The 19,127-nt window shown below is 44.4% G+C and overlaps 1 protein-coding gene across 1 annotated transcript in view; it reads right to left on the reverse strand.

The window, feature by feature from the left end:
* Positions 1-4,382: 4,382 nt before the first annotated feature.
* The window catches only part of LOC121278051 (gamma-aminobutyric acid receptor subunit rho-2-like), a 69,274-nt gene continuing 54,529 nt past the window's right edge, over positions 4,383-19,127 (reverse strand). The window contains exons 7-9 of the mRNA XM_041188085.1: positions 11,494-11,646; positions 8,553-8,749; positions 4,383-4,694 (exon numbers count right to left, since the gene is read on the reverse strand). Coding sequence (XP_041044019.1) covers positions 4,383-4,694; positions 8,553-8,749; positions 11,494-11,646 — 662 coding nt within the window. The remainder of the gene's footprint in view (positions 4,695-8,552; positions 8,750-11,493; positions 11,647-19,127) is intronic.

A 19,127-nucleotide genomic window follows, 5' to 3' on the forward strand; every position in this document is an offset into this window, starting at 1 on the left:
AAAGGTTGATGAACCAGGTAGTGGCGGGTTTGCCCAATTGCGTCATGTACCTAGATGACCTCCTAGTGCACAGTGATACCTGGGAAACCACATAGAGCAACTGGAAGCCATCTTCCAGACAGTACAGTCAGTTGACCTAGTGGTCAATCTCGCAAAGAGTGAGTTTGCTAAGGCTAAAGTGACCTATCTAGGACACGTAGTAGGTCAAGGATGGCTACTGCCCAGGGCTGCCAAGGTACAAGCCGTGGTCCAGTTCCCCATTCCCACTACAAAATGGGAAATCATGAGGTTCTTGGGAATGTGTGGGTTCTACCACAAGATCGTCCCAAATTTTAGCACAGTGGCCTCTCTGCTGACAGATCTACTACAGAAAAAAGCAAAGGTAGCATGGACCGAGGAATGCCAGACAGCTTTCGAAAAGCTGAAGACCATTTTAATAGGCGAGCCCGTGATTGCAGCCCCGGACTTTAATCAGTCATTTTAAGTAGCCATTGATGCGACTGACATCAGGGCAGCAGCTGTTCTCCTACTGGCGGACGAATCCGGAATAGAGAGACCAATTAGTTACTTCTCTAAAAAGCTCAAAAAGCATCAGAAACAGTACTCCACAGTAGAGGAGACCGGTTTATTACTGGCCTTCGGACACATTGAGAAATATGTCCGAAATGGGCATATAGAGACCACAGTCTATACCGACCACAATCCATTAACTTTTGTGGCAAGGTCTAAGACTCAGAATGCCAGGTTATTCCGTTGAAGTTTGTTCCTCCGGATGTACCATTTAAAAATCACCCACATTCCTGGGAAATTGAATGTGATTGTGGACGCCCTAACCAGAATTTAAAGGAGGCCCGTTAGAACTGGAAACGATAAATTGACCATTGCTAAAAGAATGGATATGTATATGAGAGTGTTTTGTTGTTTATAAGTTTTTCCCTTTTTTGTAACGAAATGAAAATGAATATCATTTCATTCCGGCGAGGAGGGGCAGTGGCATGATAATGAAAGAAAAACACTGAATTGTGTCTGGAAATATTGGCATTTAAAACAAGACCTGAGATTTTAAAACTGCACACAAGCCACTGCTGGAATGCTGCAGGGTGACTCCCTAAGAGGTAATGGAACCCTACACTGTTGCCAGACAAGGTACTTCTAAAGATATCCAGAAACTAATTGCTCCCTCTGGTAGAGACAATGTGACATAATGGGAGATGAGTATCATCTCATCAAGAAATCCTGTGAGCAATGCTCAGACAGATTTGTGAATTCGCTTCCCATTTGGAAAATACAAAGAAGGGGTTAAAAGTGAGCTGAAAAGCTGCTCCAGTGTCTCTCTATTGGTGGGTGTTCTGAAAGAGAGCAAGTGCTGGAAGTTTGACTCATAAGTAACAGCCACACACAGTATCCCTGCAAATCGCCATTTTTCAGGTATCCCAATCTCTCTCTCCGTCTACTGAATTCAACTCTGCTGGAACCTCGAAATCGACTATTCATCTACTGCAGTCAGTTCTACTGGAATCTCGAAATGCAACGGCCACAACACTCAATGAGACAAGGACTGCTCCAAAGACCTTATATATATATATATATATTCACTTACTTCAAGCTAAATTCTTACTTTTAACCTGTATGACCACATATGCAGGTGTTTTACCCTTTCTCGCCTATAGTAGTTAATAAACTTAAACTTACCTTTAAGTTAAGAAAGTCTGATCAAATTGGCTCCTTCAAAACGAGAACGATTAGGTCTGGGGGGAAAAGTATCTGCGAAAGGGATCCTTTTTAGATTAAGTCTTGTTGTGACCAACAGGGGGAGGGGAGCTGAATAAAGACGAGGGGCCAGTTCAACCTTCCTCACCCAGGGCATAACAATTTGGGTGTGTCCCAGCCAGATGGTGACAAATTGAGAGGTCTCACCTGGTTCAGCAACTTTGGGGGAACCTCACCTGGGGGGTGGGTCATAAATTAGTGCTTGAATGTCACCCATATCTTGATGACCACAGCAAGATGTGGTATCCAAAGTATGGCCAGACCAAAGCACAATACAATTCAGGCGTGACTTATTTTGACTTGCATTCTACTACGTTTAGCTATAATTGGACATTCTATTGGCTTTATTGATTGCTGCTCTCCACTGACTCAACTCTTAGGGCTGAATTTTGCTATCGGCGAGCAGGGGGTGGGGCCCGCTCGCTGACGCATAAAATGATGCGGGATGACTTCAGCGGGAACCCCCGACATCATCCCACCCCATTTAAATCTTCAGGAAGGTGGGGGCCCAGCAAAATCAGCTGTGGGCCCGCCGACCTGCCAATGGCCAATTGAGGCCATTGACAGGATCATTAAAACAATTAAAGGACCTGCCCGTCCAACCTTAAGGTTGGCGGGCAGGCCAGGAACCCCGGCGGCAAATAGAGAAAACATGAAAACTCATCCACCAGTGGGGTGACGTTTCCTGTAGGGATTTAAAAAGTTTAATAAGGTTTAAGTGTAAATTATGTACATGTCCCATCTCATGTGGCATTGTCACATGAAAGGGTCTCATTAAGGATTTTTTTTCTATTTTTAATGTTTTTAGAACTGTCAGCGATCTCCCTGAGGCTGCACTTAGCCTCAGGGAGATGTGCGCTCTTTCATGGGGAGTCCCATCTCCCCCCACCCATACAGGAAGAGCATAGCGCTTCCCGCCGGATGTCACGCTGGTTGGGCCTTAATTGGCCCGCCCACATAAAATGGTGGTGGGAATCGGCTCCCCAGCCACCGGAGATTGGGTCGGGCCCACCCACCCGGTAGGCAGAAAATTCTGCCCTTAGTTTAGTTTCAGTTTAACCCTTGGCACTTCAACATGATCCATAAGGTACGAGCCTTACACCTTTTTCTCTCTTTTACATCCAGCTCTTTACACTCATTTGCATTAATTCTCATCTGCCATTGCCCCTCCATGGCCTTCCCAAATTAACCTTCTCAATCTTCTCCAGCCTTATGACCTCGCCAAGCCCCCAGGTTAACTGCCACTGGCCTTCTGTACTTTCCCGTCCTCACTCCAACCTTTAGTGGCCCACATCTCTAGAACTCTCTCCCTATTCCCCAAGACTTTGTACTGCTCTCTTCAATTCTTAAACCTTCCTTAGAATTTATCCCTCAGAGCAAGTCTTTGGTCAGCTTCCTAGCCCTCTCAAAGGGATCTGGTGTTTCTTTTCTTCCTCTGTGAAAGATCTTGGGACATTTCTCTACATTAAAAATGCTATAATAAGCTGATTGGAATTACTACTGCAGATTTGATTATAAGGGCAATCCGAGCCTCGTGCAAAGCTCACATTTGGGACTGAGATGAGAGGAGATTGAAGAAGGAACACACTTTTATTCTTATACAAGCGAGTTAAGTCCTCGCAATTCATTTTCCTTTCTCTTTATTACAATATTTTGTGTTTATTTGAAAATATGCAACAAATATGCAACAATAAGTAGACTTTATGTATTACCATTTAACATGGTCATTCAACAAGATCCACTCCCTATAACTAAACCAGAAAAAGTAAGCCATTTTACCCCATGTTATACCCATTATAGATTAAAAAATACTTTAAAAAAAATCACAACTTTAAATATTAAAAAAATTCAAACTGTGCAATCTTGAAATTATATTCATAGGACTACAGTAGATGAAATTCCTCTTCCTGCAATGAGTGTGTCAGTTTGTATTTTGCATTGGTGAATGCCTGTAGTCAAGCAGAATTTCAGGTAAATTAATTAAGCATTTGTATAATAATTAGTTGCAAAATGGAGTATATTCCAGAACATGTGCCCACTATCAATAGCAAGCACTGCTAGGTCAGGTATAGTTTGGCTGGATGCAGAGTAAAGCTCCGTCTTCTCTGCCCCCACAATAATTCCCAGGCCAGGTCTCAGAAGAAAACCCCCTACACCGCCAGAGTGACTTTTTTTTCCACAGCAACCATCTTGTGGCCTCCCAATTATGCCAAATTGGGAATAGTTTTGTGCTGCCCAAGCCCACTAGAAATTAGTTATCCAAGCTTGTTCTACATTGGATCATTACAACCTGGCAGAGGAAACTTCCATCACATTATTCCGGGCTGATTTTGACCCCAGGTTCCAGAGGTGAAAGGTCAATGTCTAACCCAGTTCCTCACAGGATTCAATTTAAACCGATTTTCTTTTGCAGAAAAAATAGGTATTTATATTCAGGCTGCTGCAGATGTAAAATGGACATCACGGCAACTCATTTGATAAACAAGTTATGAGCCAAAATAATTCCTTACCTAATGCAGTAATATTGTACATAGTGCATTAATTTGTGTGTGTGTGTGCACATATCATATTTGTTTTGGTTTTAAAGGGGAAAAGCTTGTTCAAAATAGCATCTATAAATATACAGACCAATATACCAAGTTAAAAAATATATAAGACGCTGGAAATATCATTCTGGAATATTTATCAATTGCGTGAGTATTCTTAATGATCTGCATGCCAACAAGCTCCCTAAGGCGTCTCTTTTTGTGCAAATTGGATTCTCCACCAATGGATAAGTGAACTATCATCCTGTCCTGCTTGACCCTGTCATCAGTAATTATCGGAGTTCTGGTATATCCAGCCAGGCTGTTGACATCTGCTTCACTAAAGGTACCATCGAACATTAAGTCCTTGGTGCTGGTAATTCCACATGTGCAGGGAAACTGGGAAAAGAGAAAAGAAAGCTCCAGTGCTTCAAGTGCAAACAGGAATCCTGGAATTATATGCACGACCTGAACGGTTTAGTAGTAATACGTGCAGTAAATTTAAATGCATTATTGTATTTTCAACCAAACTAATTTTGGTGATACTTTAAATCATCATTACAGTGCAAAAGATTACATTACCAAGAAATGAAACACTTCTACCACTTTGGCCCTCCATTGTTGGCATCAAGTTTTCCCAACTGGAATATTTCTTTACTCTTTCGTGGGATATGAATGGCACTGGAAAAGCCTGCATTTATTTCCCAACCATAATTGCCCTAGGGAAGGTGACAGTGAGCTGCCTTCTTGAACCAAGGCTCTGACCATAATCTTTCAAATTCCTTGTAAATAGACATAGAGGAAAGCTACCAATGTAACATCTCTGTTCATAAACAGAGAAAACCTGTAGACCAGTCAACATAATATCTGGAGGCCATAATATGGGATAACTTAAAAAGATACGGGTTAATTCTGAAGCTTTCTAAAAAGTAAGATATGTCTGAAATTTAATACAGATATTTGAGAGACTAATGGAGAATCTTGCACCAAGCCCTGTTCATCCATCGTCCCTGTGTTTACAGATCTACATTGGCTCACGGTCCCACAAAAGTTTTAAAATTCTCATTCTTGTTTTCAAACCCCTCCACACACCTAGAATAGTATGTGCAGTTTTGATCTCCTTACCTAAGGAAGAGTATACTGGTCATAGAGGGAATGCAACAAAGTTTCACCAGACTAATCCCAGTGATGGTGGGGTTTTCCTGAAGAAAGATTGAGGGGACTGGGCCCATATTCTCTACAGTTTAGAAGAATGGGAGGTGATCTCATTGTTCTGTACAAAATTCTTACAGGGCTTGACAGGGTAGATGCAGAAAGGATTTTTCCCCTGGTTTGGGGGGGCGGGGGTGGGTCTAGAACTGGGGACAGTGTTTCAGAATAAGAGGTAGGCATTTAGGACCAAGATGAGTGGGAACTTCTTTAATCAAAGGGTGGTAAGTCTTTGGAATTCTCTACACCAGAGGACTGGGGAGGCTCAGCCAATGAGTATGTTTAAAGCCGAGATTGACAGGTTTCTAGATACCAATGACACTAAGGGATACCGGGATAGTGCGGGAAGATGGCGTTGAGGTAGAAGATTCAGCCATGATCTAGTTAAATGGCGGTGTGGACCCGAGCAGCCGAATAGCCCACTTCTGCTCCTATGTTCCCTAACCTTGTAGCCTCCTCCAGCTTCTCAAACCTTCAAGATCTCCACACTCCTCCAATTTTAGCCTCTTGTGGATCCACAATTTTAACCGCTTGACTATTGGCCTTCAGTTGACTAGATCCTAAGCTCTGGAACTCCCTCCCTTTTAAGGCAATTGTTCCCCAGGCCTCTCCTGGATCCCTGTGAGCATTGTGGCTCCCTGATCCTGCCAATTAATTCAGCCACCCATGGCCTGCTGATGTCACAGCAAGAGGGTGACTCTGCAGTGTTGTGCGGCTCCTGACACAGCGGGGAGACACTGTGAGACACTGGGAAAATTGCATTGCTGGGGGAAAATAGCCCTACATTTGGCCTTGTGATTTTGTTGCCTATCCACTTCAGTGGAGCAGGCTGCCAATTCCCACGGCAACAGCCCCACCCCCCTCCTTCACCCCAACACCCCCATGCTGGGAATGTTGTTTGGAGGTGGGACAGTGTTGAGTTTTTTTGTTGCTTTCGCCCACCTTGCCTTCAAAGCTTTCTCTATGGAGCCAGGCAAATTCAGCCCTCTGAGTGGAATTGAAAATTTTGCCAGCTTACATCAGCTTTGTGCTGTGACTTTTTTTTTGTGTACCACTGGAACCTGAATTTGGGCATGCACAAAAATACATATGTCAGACATTTCAGTGAGTGCAGAGAGAAAGTGGAGGAATTTCCATCGAGTTGATGCACCAGAGGAGCCTGATGGTGCTGAGCTCTGTTTATGTCTCTGTGCTTCTGGAAAAGAATCAAGGGGAAAGTTTTCCCCCCATTCCTTGTGACTTTGAGATACTTGGATAAGCTTGGATATTTTGAACTGATGTTGCTGTACCACCAACTGTTTACAATGAATGAGTTACTGTGAATGTGAAACAATGCCTGTTGGAAAATCTAGACTAACGTCCCCGCTTTTTCCAGAGAAATCCAATGAGGCAATTTTTTTTTGATGTGCTGGATTCCTTAGGGATGGTAATGATTTTCTATTCGTTACATTAACTGTGCCGATCACTTTCATCCAAAACTGGAGGTCAGATTTGCTTAAACAGTCGGTGCAGGCACTCACACCCACAGTGGTGAAACAAATGGTGGGATTTTACACACAGACCTCATTCACCCCAGAGAGTGTGCTGGCAGGCAGGATGGGCATAAAATTAGGTGCCATGGCAGCAGCCCACTGTCTGCCTGACTGCTGGTATTTTTACCAGTGGCAAGGAGGCATTGGGTGGCCCGCCTGTCCTTGGGCCAATTGTTGGGATTTAGCCAGCAGCAGGAGGTATAGATGTCACGTGGGCTGCCAGGCTGAGGGCAGGGTTTGGCGGTGGGGGTGGTGGGTGTTCTCCCTCCTGCTTGGGTACCATGTTCCCAACAAAAGCCACCCCCACAATGGTACTACCTACCCCCAAACTCAGCACCCAGTGCCGCACACTGCACCCCACCCCCACCCCACCACAACTGAGGCCTTCCAGCCTTGCCCCAGCAAAACCTCAGACTTACCTCAGTATCGGGCTCCAAGGCTCCTCTGTGGTGGTACTGTCTGTAGTCCCAGCAGTGACCATTGTTCCTTCTGGGACTGGACAGCTTCTGATCATTTGATCGACCAGCAAGTCTTAGAGACAGGGCTCCCTCCCAGCTAGGTGTGGGCGTCTTGCGCTGAGCCCTTTAGCAGCCTGATGGTGGTTAAATGGCTGCAGGGTGACCACTCAGCCAAGCACAGGTGGCCTCACCCCCGACTTTTCAGTTGGGGTGGGGGCTCAAAATTCTGACTGGAGTCATTCATCCACAGGAGCAGCGGATCTAGGAACAATCAGTGTTTATGTCAGAACTCTGCCAGTCAGAGAGAGAGCCCCAGCTCCTGATCGGGCAAAGGCAAAAGAAGCACAAATCTTCTTAAATTGCAATCCATCACCTACACATGCTCGCAGCACATATAAATTCCACTGGGTCTCTCAGGCTGGTGGAATTAGTTGAAGCCTGAGATCACCCCTGGAAATGTCCTAAACTCTAAGAAAACTGTAAAAGGACTGGGCAGAAGAGCCCACCTGCCTGGTGCGGTGCATGATTTGCTCAGCATTTAAAGAGAGGCAGACACTGGGTGCCACCTAAATCCCCCACCAGAATTCAGACTGAGTTGCGTGCACTCCAATTATTCATTCAATTTCTGGTCTTAAGTGTTCTGCACAGCACAAGATTTTAGCACAGGTCACAGGGATGGCAGGAAAATCTACTTATTGCCAAATCTGCATACTTGCCTTAAAAAAAGACCTTCTAAGCTCTGAAACGTCTGTGCATCATCAGAGCACAATAGTGATAGAAATAAACACGGGCAGAGTTAGAGTGGGACAAGGTCATGGAGGGATTTGTAAGCAACGTCAAGGATTATGAATTCAGTGCATCACAGGATAAAGAGCCAGTGATGGTTGGCAAGAATAGCAGTGAGGGGTTAACGGGCCTTAGTCCGGAGCAGGATGTAGGCAGCCGATTATACACAAAAGGTAAAAACCTGTCATTGCAAATAAAAAAATGTGCGAAGCTTTTGCTCACTACAGGTGAAACGCTGTTAATTATACAGATGGGTTGCTGGTTGATCTCACCTTTTGCAAGAGTTTCCTTTCTTTCCTCTCTTGCACTGTAGTTAGGTAATTCACAGCTGCGTACTCCAACACTGAGAGAAAGACAAACACAAAACTAACCCACAGGTAAATGTCCACAGCTTTAATATACGACACCCTTGGCATGGAAGCATTCACGCCCGTGATGATGGTGGACATAGTTAAAACTGTCGTTATACCTGGAATTACAGAAAACTTGAAAAATATTGTGCCATTCTACTTGGAAAACAACTTAAAATAGTTGTTAACTTAATTAAAAAAAAAATAATTGTATATGTTTCCCAAGAAATTAGAATCATCCTTACTGGTGGAACATATCTTACCCCTACCTCATCCACGTTTTATAAAAACACCAATTTCTAAATCTTTTGAAGTAGGAGAATGCATAATTTTGGGAATAAATCTCATTTTCCACAATGAAGTAAGGATTAGGACACCGATTATCTTTGATCGAGGCTAGGTAAGATTTTAATTTTGTTTCGGGGGAAGCAAAGTAAAACATTCAGGGGTAGAAATTCATCTCAGGTGGTGGGTCAAAACAGATGGTATCAGGTTGGTCACCCATTCTACACAGTGCCTGATATTTAATTCCATTAACTGCAATGGAATTAAATATCGGGCACTGTGTATAACCAGCAACCAATCCGATACTGCCTATTCTGTGCCACTGCCTGAGACGAATTACTGCCCCTCGGAGTTTGAGCTTTCAAATTGCAAATGAATCGCAGGAGAGATTTTCTTTTGTGTGTACTAATAAAACCATGGCTAAAATTGGATCAAAATAAACGGAATCATTCCTCCAGGGCTGTGCGAGGGAATCTGTATTGTTGGGTTTGTGGGTTTTCCAGGGGGAGGCCAAGGACTACAATTCCTGGCAAGCCTGGGAGTTCAGGCAGGAATGGCAAAGAAAGACAGGCCGTGCATATGCAAGGACGACCTACACAGAGAGGGCGCAAACTCGGCCATGGGACCGGGCCTTTATGGCGTAAAAATGGGCCCCCGCGAAAGGTCAACCCGGAGCAAATGGAGAGAAAGACTGGCTCCGTGCAGCTGTGGTGTTGCCATTTGCTCTGTGCTGCTGAGGGGGCTGGGTGACAGCTGGGAGCAGCTGGGAGTAGGGGCTCACGGAGGCCCAGGAGTAGTAATTGCTCAGCGCAGCAGGGAAGACTGAGGCTTGGGGAATCCCAGAAGCAGTTGCTGGCAGCAGCGTGGCTGAGAAGCTGGGACCATGTGTGAGTTTAGACGCTGGCGTGTAGCCTGGCCAACACAAGGGGATGCAGTCTCACTAGTGGGTCAGCTCATCTGGAAAAGAAGATGAAGAAGGCTGGACCTGAGAGCAGACTTGAAAGAAATCTTGAATGGTGTGCCTTTTGGGTGAGGATTATACCCATGGAACTTGGGTAGAGTAAAGCTGCTGTCAGCTGGGGATCAGACTAGCTCTTTGAAGGAAAGGAGCTGAAATTTCTTGTGAGGGAGACAGAACTTGAAAGAATTTTTATGCCTCACAGTGATGACTGATGTTTGGGTGGGTTGATAAGAAATTCAGGAGGCCTGTCTTGGTTGGGTGTGCCATTTAATGCGCAATTTGTGGTGTGTTCGATTGCAGTTTATCTGTTAACTCATGTTTCCCTCATGTTAATTCTGTACGTTAAGATTACAGGATAGATGGTATTGATTTTGTTGACTCTTGTATATGAAATTTCTTCTGTTTGTTTGAAATCATGGAGTCTTGTGACTTTCTTCTCTTAGTAAGTAACTGGGATTTCTAATTTCATCTACTTTGAAACAAAAGTTACTGGCCCCTAACTAGTTAGATGGGCAGAACAGTGGCAAATGGAATTTAATCCTGAAAAGCATGAGAACACAATGAATGGTAGGAACTTAGGAAGTACAGAGGATCAGAGGTACCTTGGTGTCCATGTCCACAAATCCTTGAAGGCTGTAGGACAGGTGGACAAGGTGGTTAAGAAGGCATATGGGATACTTGCCTTTATTAGTCGAGGCACTGAAAACAAGAGCAGGGAGGTTATGTTGGAGCTGTATAAAATGTTAGTTAGGCCACATCTGGAATACTGTGTGCAGTTCTGGTTGCCACAGTATAGGAAGGATGTGATTGCACTGGAGAGGATGCAAAGGAGATTCACCAGGATGCTGCCTGGGCTGGAGCGTTTCAGCTATGAAGAGAGATTGGATAGGTTGGGGTTGTTTCCCTTGGAGCAGAGAAGGCTGAGGGGGACATGACTGACGTATGCAAAATTATTAACGGCATAGGTAGGGGAGATAGGAAGAAATTTTTCCCCTTATTGGAGGGGTCAGTAACCAGGGGGCATAGATTTAAGGTAAGGCAGGAGGTTTAGAGGGGATTTGAGGAAAAATGTTTTCATCCAGAAAGTGGAGAGTATCTGGAACTCACTGCATGAAAGGGTGGTAGAGGCAGGAACCCTCACATTTAAGAAATATTTAGATGAACATCTGAAACGCCAAAATATACAAGGCTATGGGCCAAGCACTGGAAAATGGGATTAGAGTAGATAGGGGCTTGATGACGGGCGTGGACACGATGGGCCGAAGGGCCTTTTTCTATGCTGTAGACTCTATGACTATGACTATGACAAACCAGGTTGCAAAAAAAAATTGATGGATTTGGTCTTGGATCAAAGTAGGAGTTGAGCTATGAATCGCAGGAGGGATTTGCTTTTTAGAGCAGGTTACGTAGTGATAAAACTGTGACTAAAACTGGATCAAAGTCAACTGAATCAATCCTCCAAGCTCCTTTTAAATCCCTATGGTGAAGAGAAAAGTGGTAATTGCCTCTGCCTGTCAACTGATTGCTTCTGTTTGTAACTGTGCTTTTAACTTATTTACTGATATACATAATTATACAAAAGTTAATTGGCATTATTCAAATTAAATCTTTGCTTACCTAATGAAACTCTGGCTGGTACAGCTCGGCGATCAATCCAGAATGACACCCAGGACAGCATGACCATCAGAGTCGCTGGGAAGTAGGTTTGTAGCAAAAAGAAGAAAATGTGGCGACGCAAAGTGAAGTTAATGTACAGACGGTTGTACCAGCCTATTTGTGAAAGCAGATGTTTGTCAGTACACATTCCTCGTGCATTTATCCCAAACACAAATGTTGTATTGTTGGACCTGAAAAGCACCTGACATTTATGAAGGATCCACTAAAGGTTCTACAATGTAAGCCTCATAACACTTGAAACAGATCTATATTACTGCCATGTCTGTATACCAATTAATTCCAGACTATGCAGCGAACTCGCTAGCTGAACCATTGGGATAAGGTTGCTGTATTTTTAAGAAGAATTTTACCAGGTAGTGCCCGACTTGCCTGGGACTGCCTCCTCCTTCTGTTTTTGCTTTAGTTGTATTGGCATCACAGACTAATATCCGCATTCCACCAACGTTTTTATGGGTCACACTAGCTAAACCATGCGTCCCTGCTGAGTTGGTAGTCCTGATAGTGAAAACTTCTAGATGGAAATAATCTAAAGATGGGTCTTGAAGATTTCAAGTGATGGGACAGTGACTATTTCCTTTGGCTGCTTATTCCATTGTGGGATGGACCTTGGCGAATAAAGATTGTTGATGCAAAAATGGTCTTTGTAGTTTGTGTGGATCACTACCTCATGTTTTGTCATTGCTGGAGGGCATCTCTCAATTCCCACCAGTCCATTCCAATATTTTATGGAATATGGGCGGTCTATGTTACTCCTTCTTTTGCTGCAGTGATATCCATTCCAAATCTATGATCAAGGATGTGTATTTTTTATTCAAATTTGTCCTGAATCATGCCGCACATCTTTTGCATTGCATCAATATTATTTATCTCTCTCATACAAAATAAGAGAAGTAGCCCATTCAGCCCCTCAAGCCTGCTCTGCCATTTCACTAAGATCATGGCTGATCTTCTTGTGTTTCGAGTTCCACATTCAAATTTACCTCCGATAACCTTTGACTCCATTGCCTAACAAGAATCTACCTCCCTCCGCCTTAAAAATATTCAGTGACCCCGCCTCCACCGCCTTCTGAAGCAGAGTTCCAAAGTCGCACAACCCTTTGAGAGAAAAAATTTCTCCTCATCTCTGTCTTAAAAGGGCAACCCCTAATTTTAAAACAACGCCCACAAGAAGAAAGATCCTCTCAACATCCACCTTGTCAAAACTATTCAGGATCACATATACTTCAATCAAGTCACCCCTCACTCTTCTAAACTCTGTCTGTCTAACCTATCCTCATAAGACAACCCGCTTATTTCAGGTATCAATCTAGTAAACCTCCTTTGAACCGCCTCCAATGCATTTACATCCTTCCGTAAATAAAGAGGCAAAAACTGCACATGGTATCCGAGATGATGTCTCACCAATGCCCTGTATAACTGAAGCATAACATCCTTACTTTTATGTTCAATTCCTCTCATAATAAAGGATAGCATTCCATTAGCCCCTCAGAATTCTGCAGCCTTTCTCAGTATAAGTAATACTCTGTTTTTTTATTCTTCCTGCCAAAGTGAACAACTTCACATTTTCCGACATTATAATCCATTTGCCATATTTTTTCCCACTCACTCAACCTATCTATACCCGTCTGCAACCTCCTTATATCCTTCTCACAACATAATTTCCCACCTACCTTTGTGCCATCTGTAAATTTAGCTACCATGCCTTTGCTCCCCTCATCTAAGTTATTGATATAAATCGTAAATGGTTGAGGCCCCAGCACAGACCTCTGTGGGACTCCACCCGTCACATCCTGCCAATCTGAAAAAGACCCATTTATGCATACTCTCTGCTTTTTGCCAGCCAGTCAATCTTCTAACCATGCTAATATGTTACCCCCTACACCCTGAGCTTTAATTTTCCACAATAACCTTTGATGTTGCACCTTATCAAATGCCTTCTGGAAATCCAAGTACAGGTACAGTCTACAGGCTCCCTTTTATCCATAGTGCATGTTAATCCTTCCAAAGAGCTCCAATAAATTGGTTAAACATGATTTTCTTTTAACAAAATCATGCTGACTCTTTCCAATTACCTTGAGTCTCTAAGTGTCCAGCTATAACCTCCTTAATTCCCCACGACAGACATCAAGCTAACTGGCCTATAGTTTACTGTCTTCTGCTTCTCTCCCTTCTTGAATAAAAGGGTTATATTTGCTACTTTCCAGTCTGATAGAACCTTTCCAGGATCTAGGGAATTTTGTAAAATTAACACCAACGCATCTACTACCTCATCGGCCATCTCTTTTGAGACCCTAGGATGTAGTCCATCAGTTCCCAGAGACTTGTCAGCCCGCAGCTCCATCAGTTTGCTCAGTGCCACTTCCCTAGTGATTGTAATTTCACCAAGTTCCCCTCTCCCTTCCACTTCATGATTTACAGCTATTACTGGAATGATTTTTGTATCTTCTATAGTGAAGGCAGAAGTAAAATATTTGTTAATTTCTTCCGCCATTTCCATATTATCTACTATTAACTCCATACTGTCACTCTCTAGGGGCCCAACACTCACTTTTCTTACTCTTTTCCTTTTTAAGTACCTGTAGAAATACTTGCTATCCATTTTTACATTTCTAGCGAGCTTCCTCTCATACTGTAATTTCTTTCTCCTGATTAACCTTTTAGTCATTCTCTGCCATTCTTTATGTTCTACCCAATCATCTGGCCTGTCACTCACCTTTTGTGCACCATATAAGGATCCTATATACACATAACTTGCATACTCCAGGATTGGGCGAATAAATGCTGGCCTAGCCTGCAACCCCTACATCCCATGAATGAATTAAAAAAAAGTTTGGTAAGCTATAATTCTGATATTTTTTATGTAATGCTAATAATTCCTCCTCAGAACTCCAAGAACCCTGTTTGCTTTGGATGTGATCTGCTGAATGTGCAATCCCCAATGAAGATTGTTTTTAAGGTGAACCCTTGGACAAGAGCTTTTCACAGGAACTTTGTCAAAGGTGTTTGAGAAATCTAATATGAGTAGGTTAGTGTTCTCGAGACTTAATGCCAGTTCACCAACAGTCTGTAAAAGCTGTGTTTCAATAGATCTTTTTGACCGAAAACCAGGATATTGTGAGCTTCTAAGTGCTCCAAGACATGAGAATGAACATTATGTTTGAGCAATGTGCAAATGACAGTGGTGAGAGATACCGGTTCTGTAGCTGTCTGGTTGACTTTTATCTCTTTTTCGAATATGCCACAGATGTCAGCTTGCCTCTGCGGGTCTGGTGAGTAACCGGTATTGATCGGGTCTTAAAAGAGATTGGTCAATATTGGAGCCAGTTCATCAGCTGTTAACTTTAAAACACAGAGGGGTATTTCATCTGGACCTGGAGTTTTGCTCCTACTCCTGAGGCTGGGTACAAAAATGTGACATTGAGTCTTAAGCCATGGTTCCAGGTACCACACTGCTTTTGAGAAGCAGTGGAAGCTCCTAGGAATGAGTTGTTCAATGTGGAGCCTTTAATCAGAAACTAGCCGCCGGAGAGGAGATGTTACTATGCTTACAAGATTACTCTCTCGCTCTTGGGAGAGTCAGGTTGAAGAATCAGCAGGCTGACAAAGTGACAAAGACATCTTCTAAAAAACATTGGATAAAAATGAAGGGGTAAAACGTACCTAAAAGTGAGGTTAATTTTGGTTTAAAATCCATTTAAGACTAAGCCAAACCCATATTATGATAAAATTTAAAAGCTCAACAAAGAAATTTGATCCTACATTTGGGAGTAGGGGAGGTATTCTGACATGAATTCCGCACGCTAAGCATATTGTAGGGTTTTAAACAGAGGCAATCCTTTAATACCAATAGGTCCATCATAACCCTTTAAGAATAATTCAGCAATTCTATCAAGCCAGCTGGAAATGTTAATGCAGCATCTCACACAGATATTAATTCCACAGAGTGTTTTTGGTGGTGGTGGGGGGGGAGAAGGCACATAAAATATGAGGGGTGGCAAGCCTACCATCCTACCGCCCATCCCCGAGCTGTCCTCCATGACTTGGTAGGTGGGCATACGCCGAAATCAGCAACCTGTCCGCCAATTTTAAATAAATAATTAACGGTTAATTGAGCTTGTTACTAAGCCAAATGACCAGAATAATACGATGCCCACACCATAAAATGGCTGGAACGGGCAGGCAGGTGGCAGTGGGCAAGCTGTTTTTTTCAAGGAATCTTCTTAAAAGGTGGGAATGAAGTGGGGGTACATCTTCAGGGGTGCCCTGTGCGAATTGGGCACATCCCCCTTTAATGATCCCCCTATCTTTAGTTCCTCAAGACATGGCCTCCAAAACCCATCCCCAAACCCCCTCCCTGCGCTCCCTGATCCCTTCCAGTCCCTCCCCTCAACTCACCTCTCTCCAGGTCCAGGGGATCCATGTTTTCTCCATCTGTGGGCCTTCTAGGAGTCCCAGCAGCACTCACCACTGAGCTCTGGTGCTGCTGGGATTGCTAGAGTTGTAGCCAGAGTGGCTGGCAGGTCTCGATGGAGGGGGGGGACTTCCTCCCACTGAGTGACAGAAGTCCCACGCTCTGCACGTTTAGGTCACCAGCAATGTGTTATGGCTGCGAGGCAGGCTTCTTTCAGGTACATCAGCTACCAGCCGACTCTTGCAATGGGTGGGGGAGCAAACAATACACGCCCCCCCAACCTCCCCGCAGTGAAATCCAGCCAGTGAATGGTCTTTTAAATATATAGTGATGAGTTGGGGGAAAATAAATAAACTACTAAACACAAAAGATTGAAGAGCAAGTCATGCTCAAATATTCCAAAAACCTATTCAACAAGGAAATGTTCAGCTTGACCCAAAAGAACTGCAGATTTCAGGAATTAAAAAATAAGAGATGCTGTTCCCCCTGAAATCCCATTAGGATTTCAAATCTCTTGCTGTAAATCCAATGGGAGACTGGCAAATTCACCAGGGATGTGGCATAATCAGCTGTTTTCAACCATTTACACTGCTTCTCTGAGGATTCTGATGGTCTTCCACTTGGAGAAACCCCACAGTATTTCAGAGCCCTGATGCTCAACTGTATGATGAAGTACTTTGACACAGTTAATGAATTACAAATTGTATCACAGGGAAGCTCTGCTATTATATTTAATTACTAAGAAACTGTGTGACTTGCCATATTACAGAAGAATCAACAGTTCATTCAAAATGAAAACAAATGACAAAATAATCAATTGGTTCAACAAACATGGTCAACGTTTCAAGTCTGTATGACTGAAGAGTCATATGGGCTTGGAACATTAACTCTGTTCCTCCCTCCATAGATGCTGCCAGACCTGATGAATTTTCCCTGCATTTTATGTTTTTATTTCAGACTTCCAGCATCCGCAGTATTTTGCTTTCATCAACAAATAGAGTGTTTGACAATTTTGGGTGTCTCAGAATATTTTTAATCCGCAATGAATTTGTCAGAGTAAATGACCATTAACTTCAGGAACTCCAGCTGTGTTAAGAGTTTTCACAAATTGTCCTTCAAAATCAAAACAATTTTGTCCCTAATTGATACCCAATTTTGCTCTTAATGAATCCACATGTGAAAACACGGTTTTTCACTTTCCTCTCACCTGATAAAGATCCAGCTGAATTGAAAATGCTTTACATAATTGCACTGATGTATCCTGAAAACAGAGCTGCAAATAAGCAGCCTGGAAGACCCGTCACAGTGCTTACCCACTTCCTCCACCAGCACAGAGACACACACCTTGGTGGGGCCTAGATCTAGAGCAGGCTCGGGTTCACAATCTGGTGGTCCCCACATGGAAACGTGATCGCAGCGGGAAGTGGCAGGTTCAGCTGAGCCCCCCGGCACTTGGAGGACTGCTGGGGAAGAGGCATCTGTGGGGTCTGAGTCAGATGACAAGCCTCTGGAGTTGGTCTTCTAACTCATCCTGGAGGATCAGCAGAGAGTGGGGGAACATCACGCAGAACTGTTGGAAGTCCTCAACAGAGTGGCACACGAGTCAGAGGAGTGCGTCTGCCTGCTCTCTGACGTGCGCATGTATGGGGAGGATGGAGGACACCATGGAGACCGTGGTCCAGCAGAACGCGGAGATGTGTACAGATGTACAGACCTGCACTTCACTACAGTAGCCATGGGTGAATTCCTGCAATGTCAAAGCAAGAGGGGAATGGGGCACCTCAACATCCCCCCAGTCGCTCCTGCCCCTCAAGAGGTCAGGCCAGGGCCCTCGGGCATCCGAAAGGAGGAGGAGCAGCAGCTGGACACTGCTGGGTCATTCACTCAGGAATCTCAGAGGCTGTCCGCTCCCTCCGAGTCCCCTTTGCCTGTGACCCCCTCAACCTCGTCCTCTGTCACCGCAGAGGGAACTATTGGCTCACAGGAGGACAGCCAAAGCAAGCCGGGATACCCAAGGCCTCGGCTCTCTAGAGGATCCACACTGAAGGCATCAGAGGCAACAGGGCCAACCATTGCACAGGCTGTCTCCACCCCTGCTGCGGGTGTCAAGGCAGCACCTAGAAGTCTAAGTCGTTCGAAAGTTAAGAGATTTTGATCACAGTTGGTTGCACGGGTGAACACATTTTGTCACTTTACAATCTGGAAATATATTCATTTTCACTGAATAATATGTAATAGTGTCTTTCAGCTTCATTGACAGACTTTGTGATTCCTCCCACTGCAACCCCCACCCACTCGCAGTTCAGTTGTATACAGCCAGCCCCGAGTGATTCTGGGGGGAGAAATGCAAGTGTGGCAGGGCCTTTCGGAGACTCGTGCAAGCACTCTCTCATGCACACGGATCCTTTCCACATGACACACATCTCAATGTCCTGAGCATTTTCCATGCTGCCTGCTGGGGTTCACTTTCGTTGTCCACCTGAGCTGACCTGCTTCTCCGTCCACCCATTGATCACACTCCCATGCAGCACCTGATCTCACCGGCCACGTCTCTTGTTTCACTTTCGATCGAGCTAGAATGGCAACGCTACAGGTTTTCTTGCGCTCTCCTATCCTTTCTACTCCTCCAGTCACCCATTTCCTTTCCTCCATCGCTGTCAATCCCCCTGGCATCACCTTCTACCTCCCCTCCATGACCTACCAGCATTATCTTTCGGGAATATCCAGGTGAACATGCACGTTCCCTTCCTTCCCAAAAATCCCACCCCCATCCACCTTAACCTCCCCGATCTCCTCCTTCCCACCCCCAAGGTCTGTGTCTGCCTCCGAGTGCCCACCAACCACCCTTGCCATCCCTTCTACTGATACCGTTGCATCCTCACCCTCCCAGATTATCGCCTCACTCTGCCTTTGGTCATTCTCACCATTCCCTCATATCACACCTACCCTCAGTTTGCTCCCCAGGACACAGTCATGGACTCAGAGCCCTTCCTTGTATGTTCACCTGGACAATTCCCCCCCCACCGGATTCCTCCTCCCTCACCCGGATTCTTTCCCCCCTCTGGACTCCTTTCTTCACCTACCGCCTGTGGACTCCTTCCCTTACATCTTCCAACCCCTCTTACACCTACCTCTCCAGTTGCTGTCTTCTCCCCACTACCTC

Source organism: Carcharodon carcharias, chromosome 5, assembly GCF_017639515.1.
Source record: "Carcharodon carcharias isolate sCarCar2 chromosome 5, sCarCar2.pri, whole genome shotgun sequence".
In the NCBI taxonomy this organism is placed as follows: Eukaryota; Metazoa; Chordata; class Chondrichthyes; order Lamniformes; family Lamnidae; genus Carcharodon; species Carcharodon carcharias.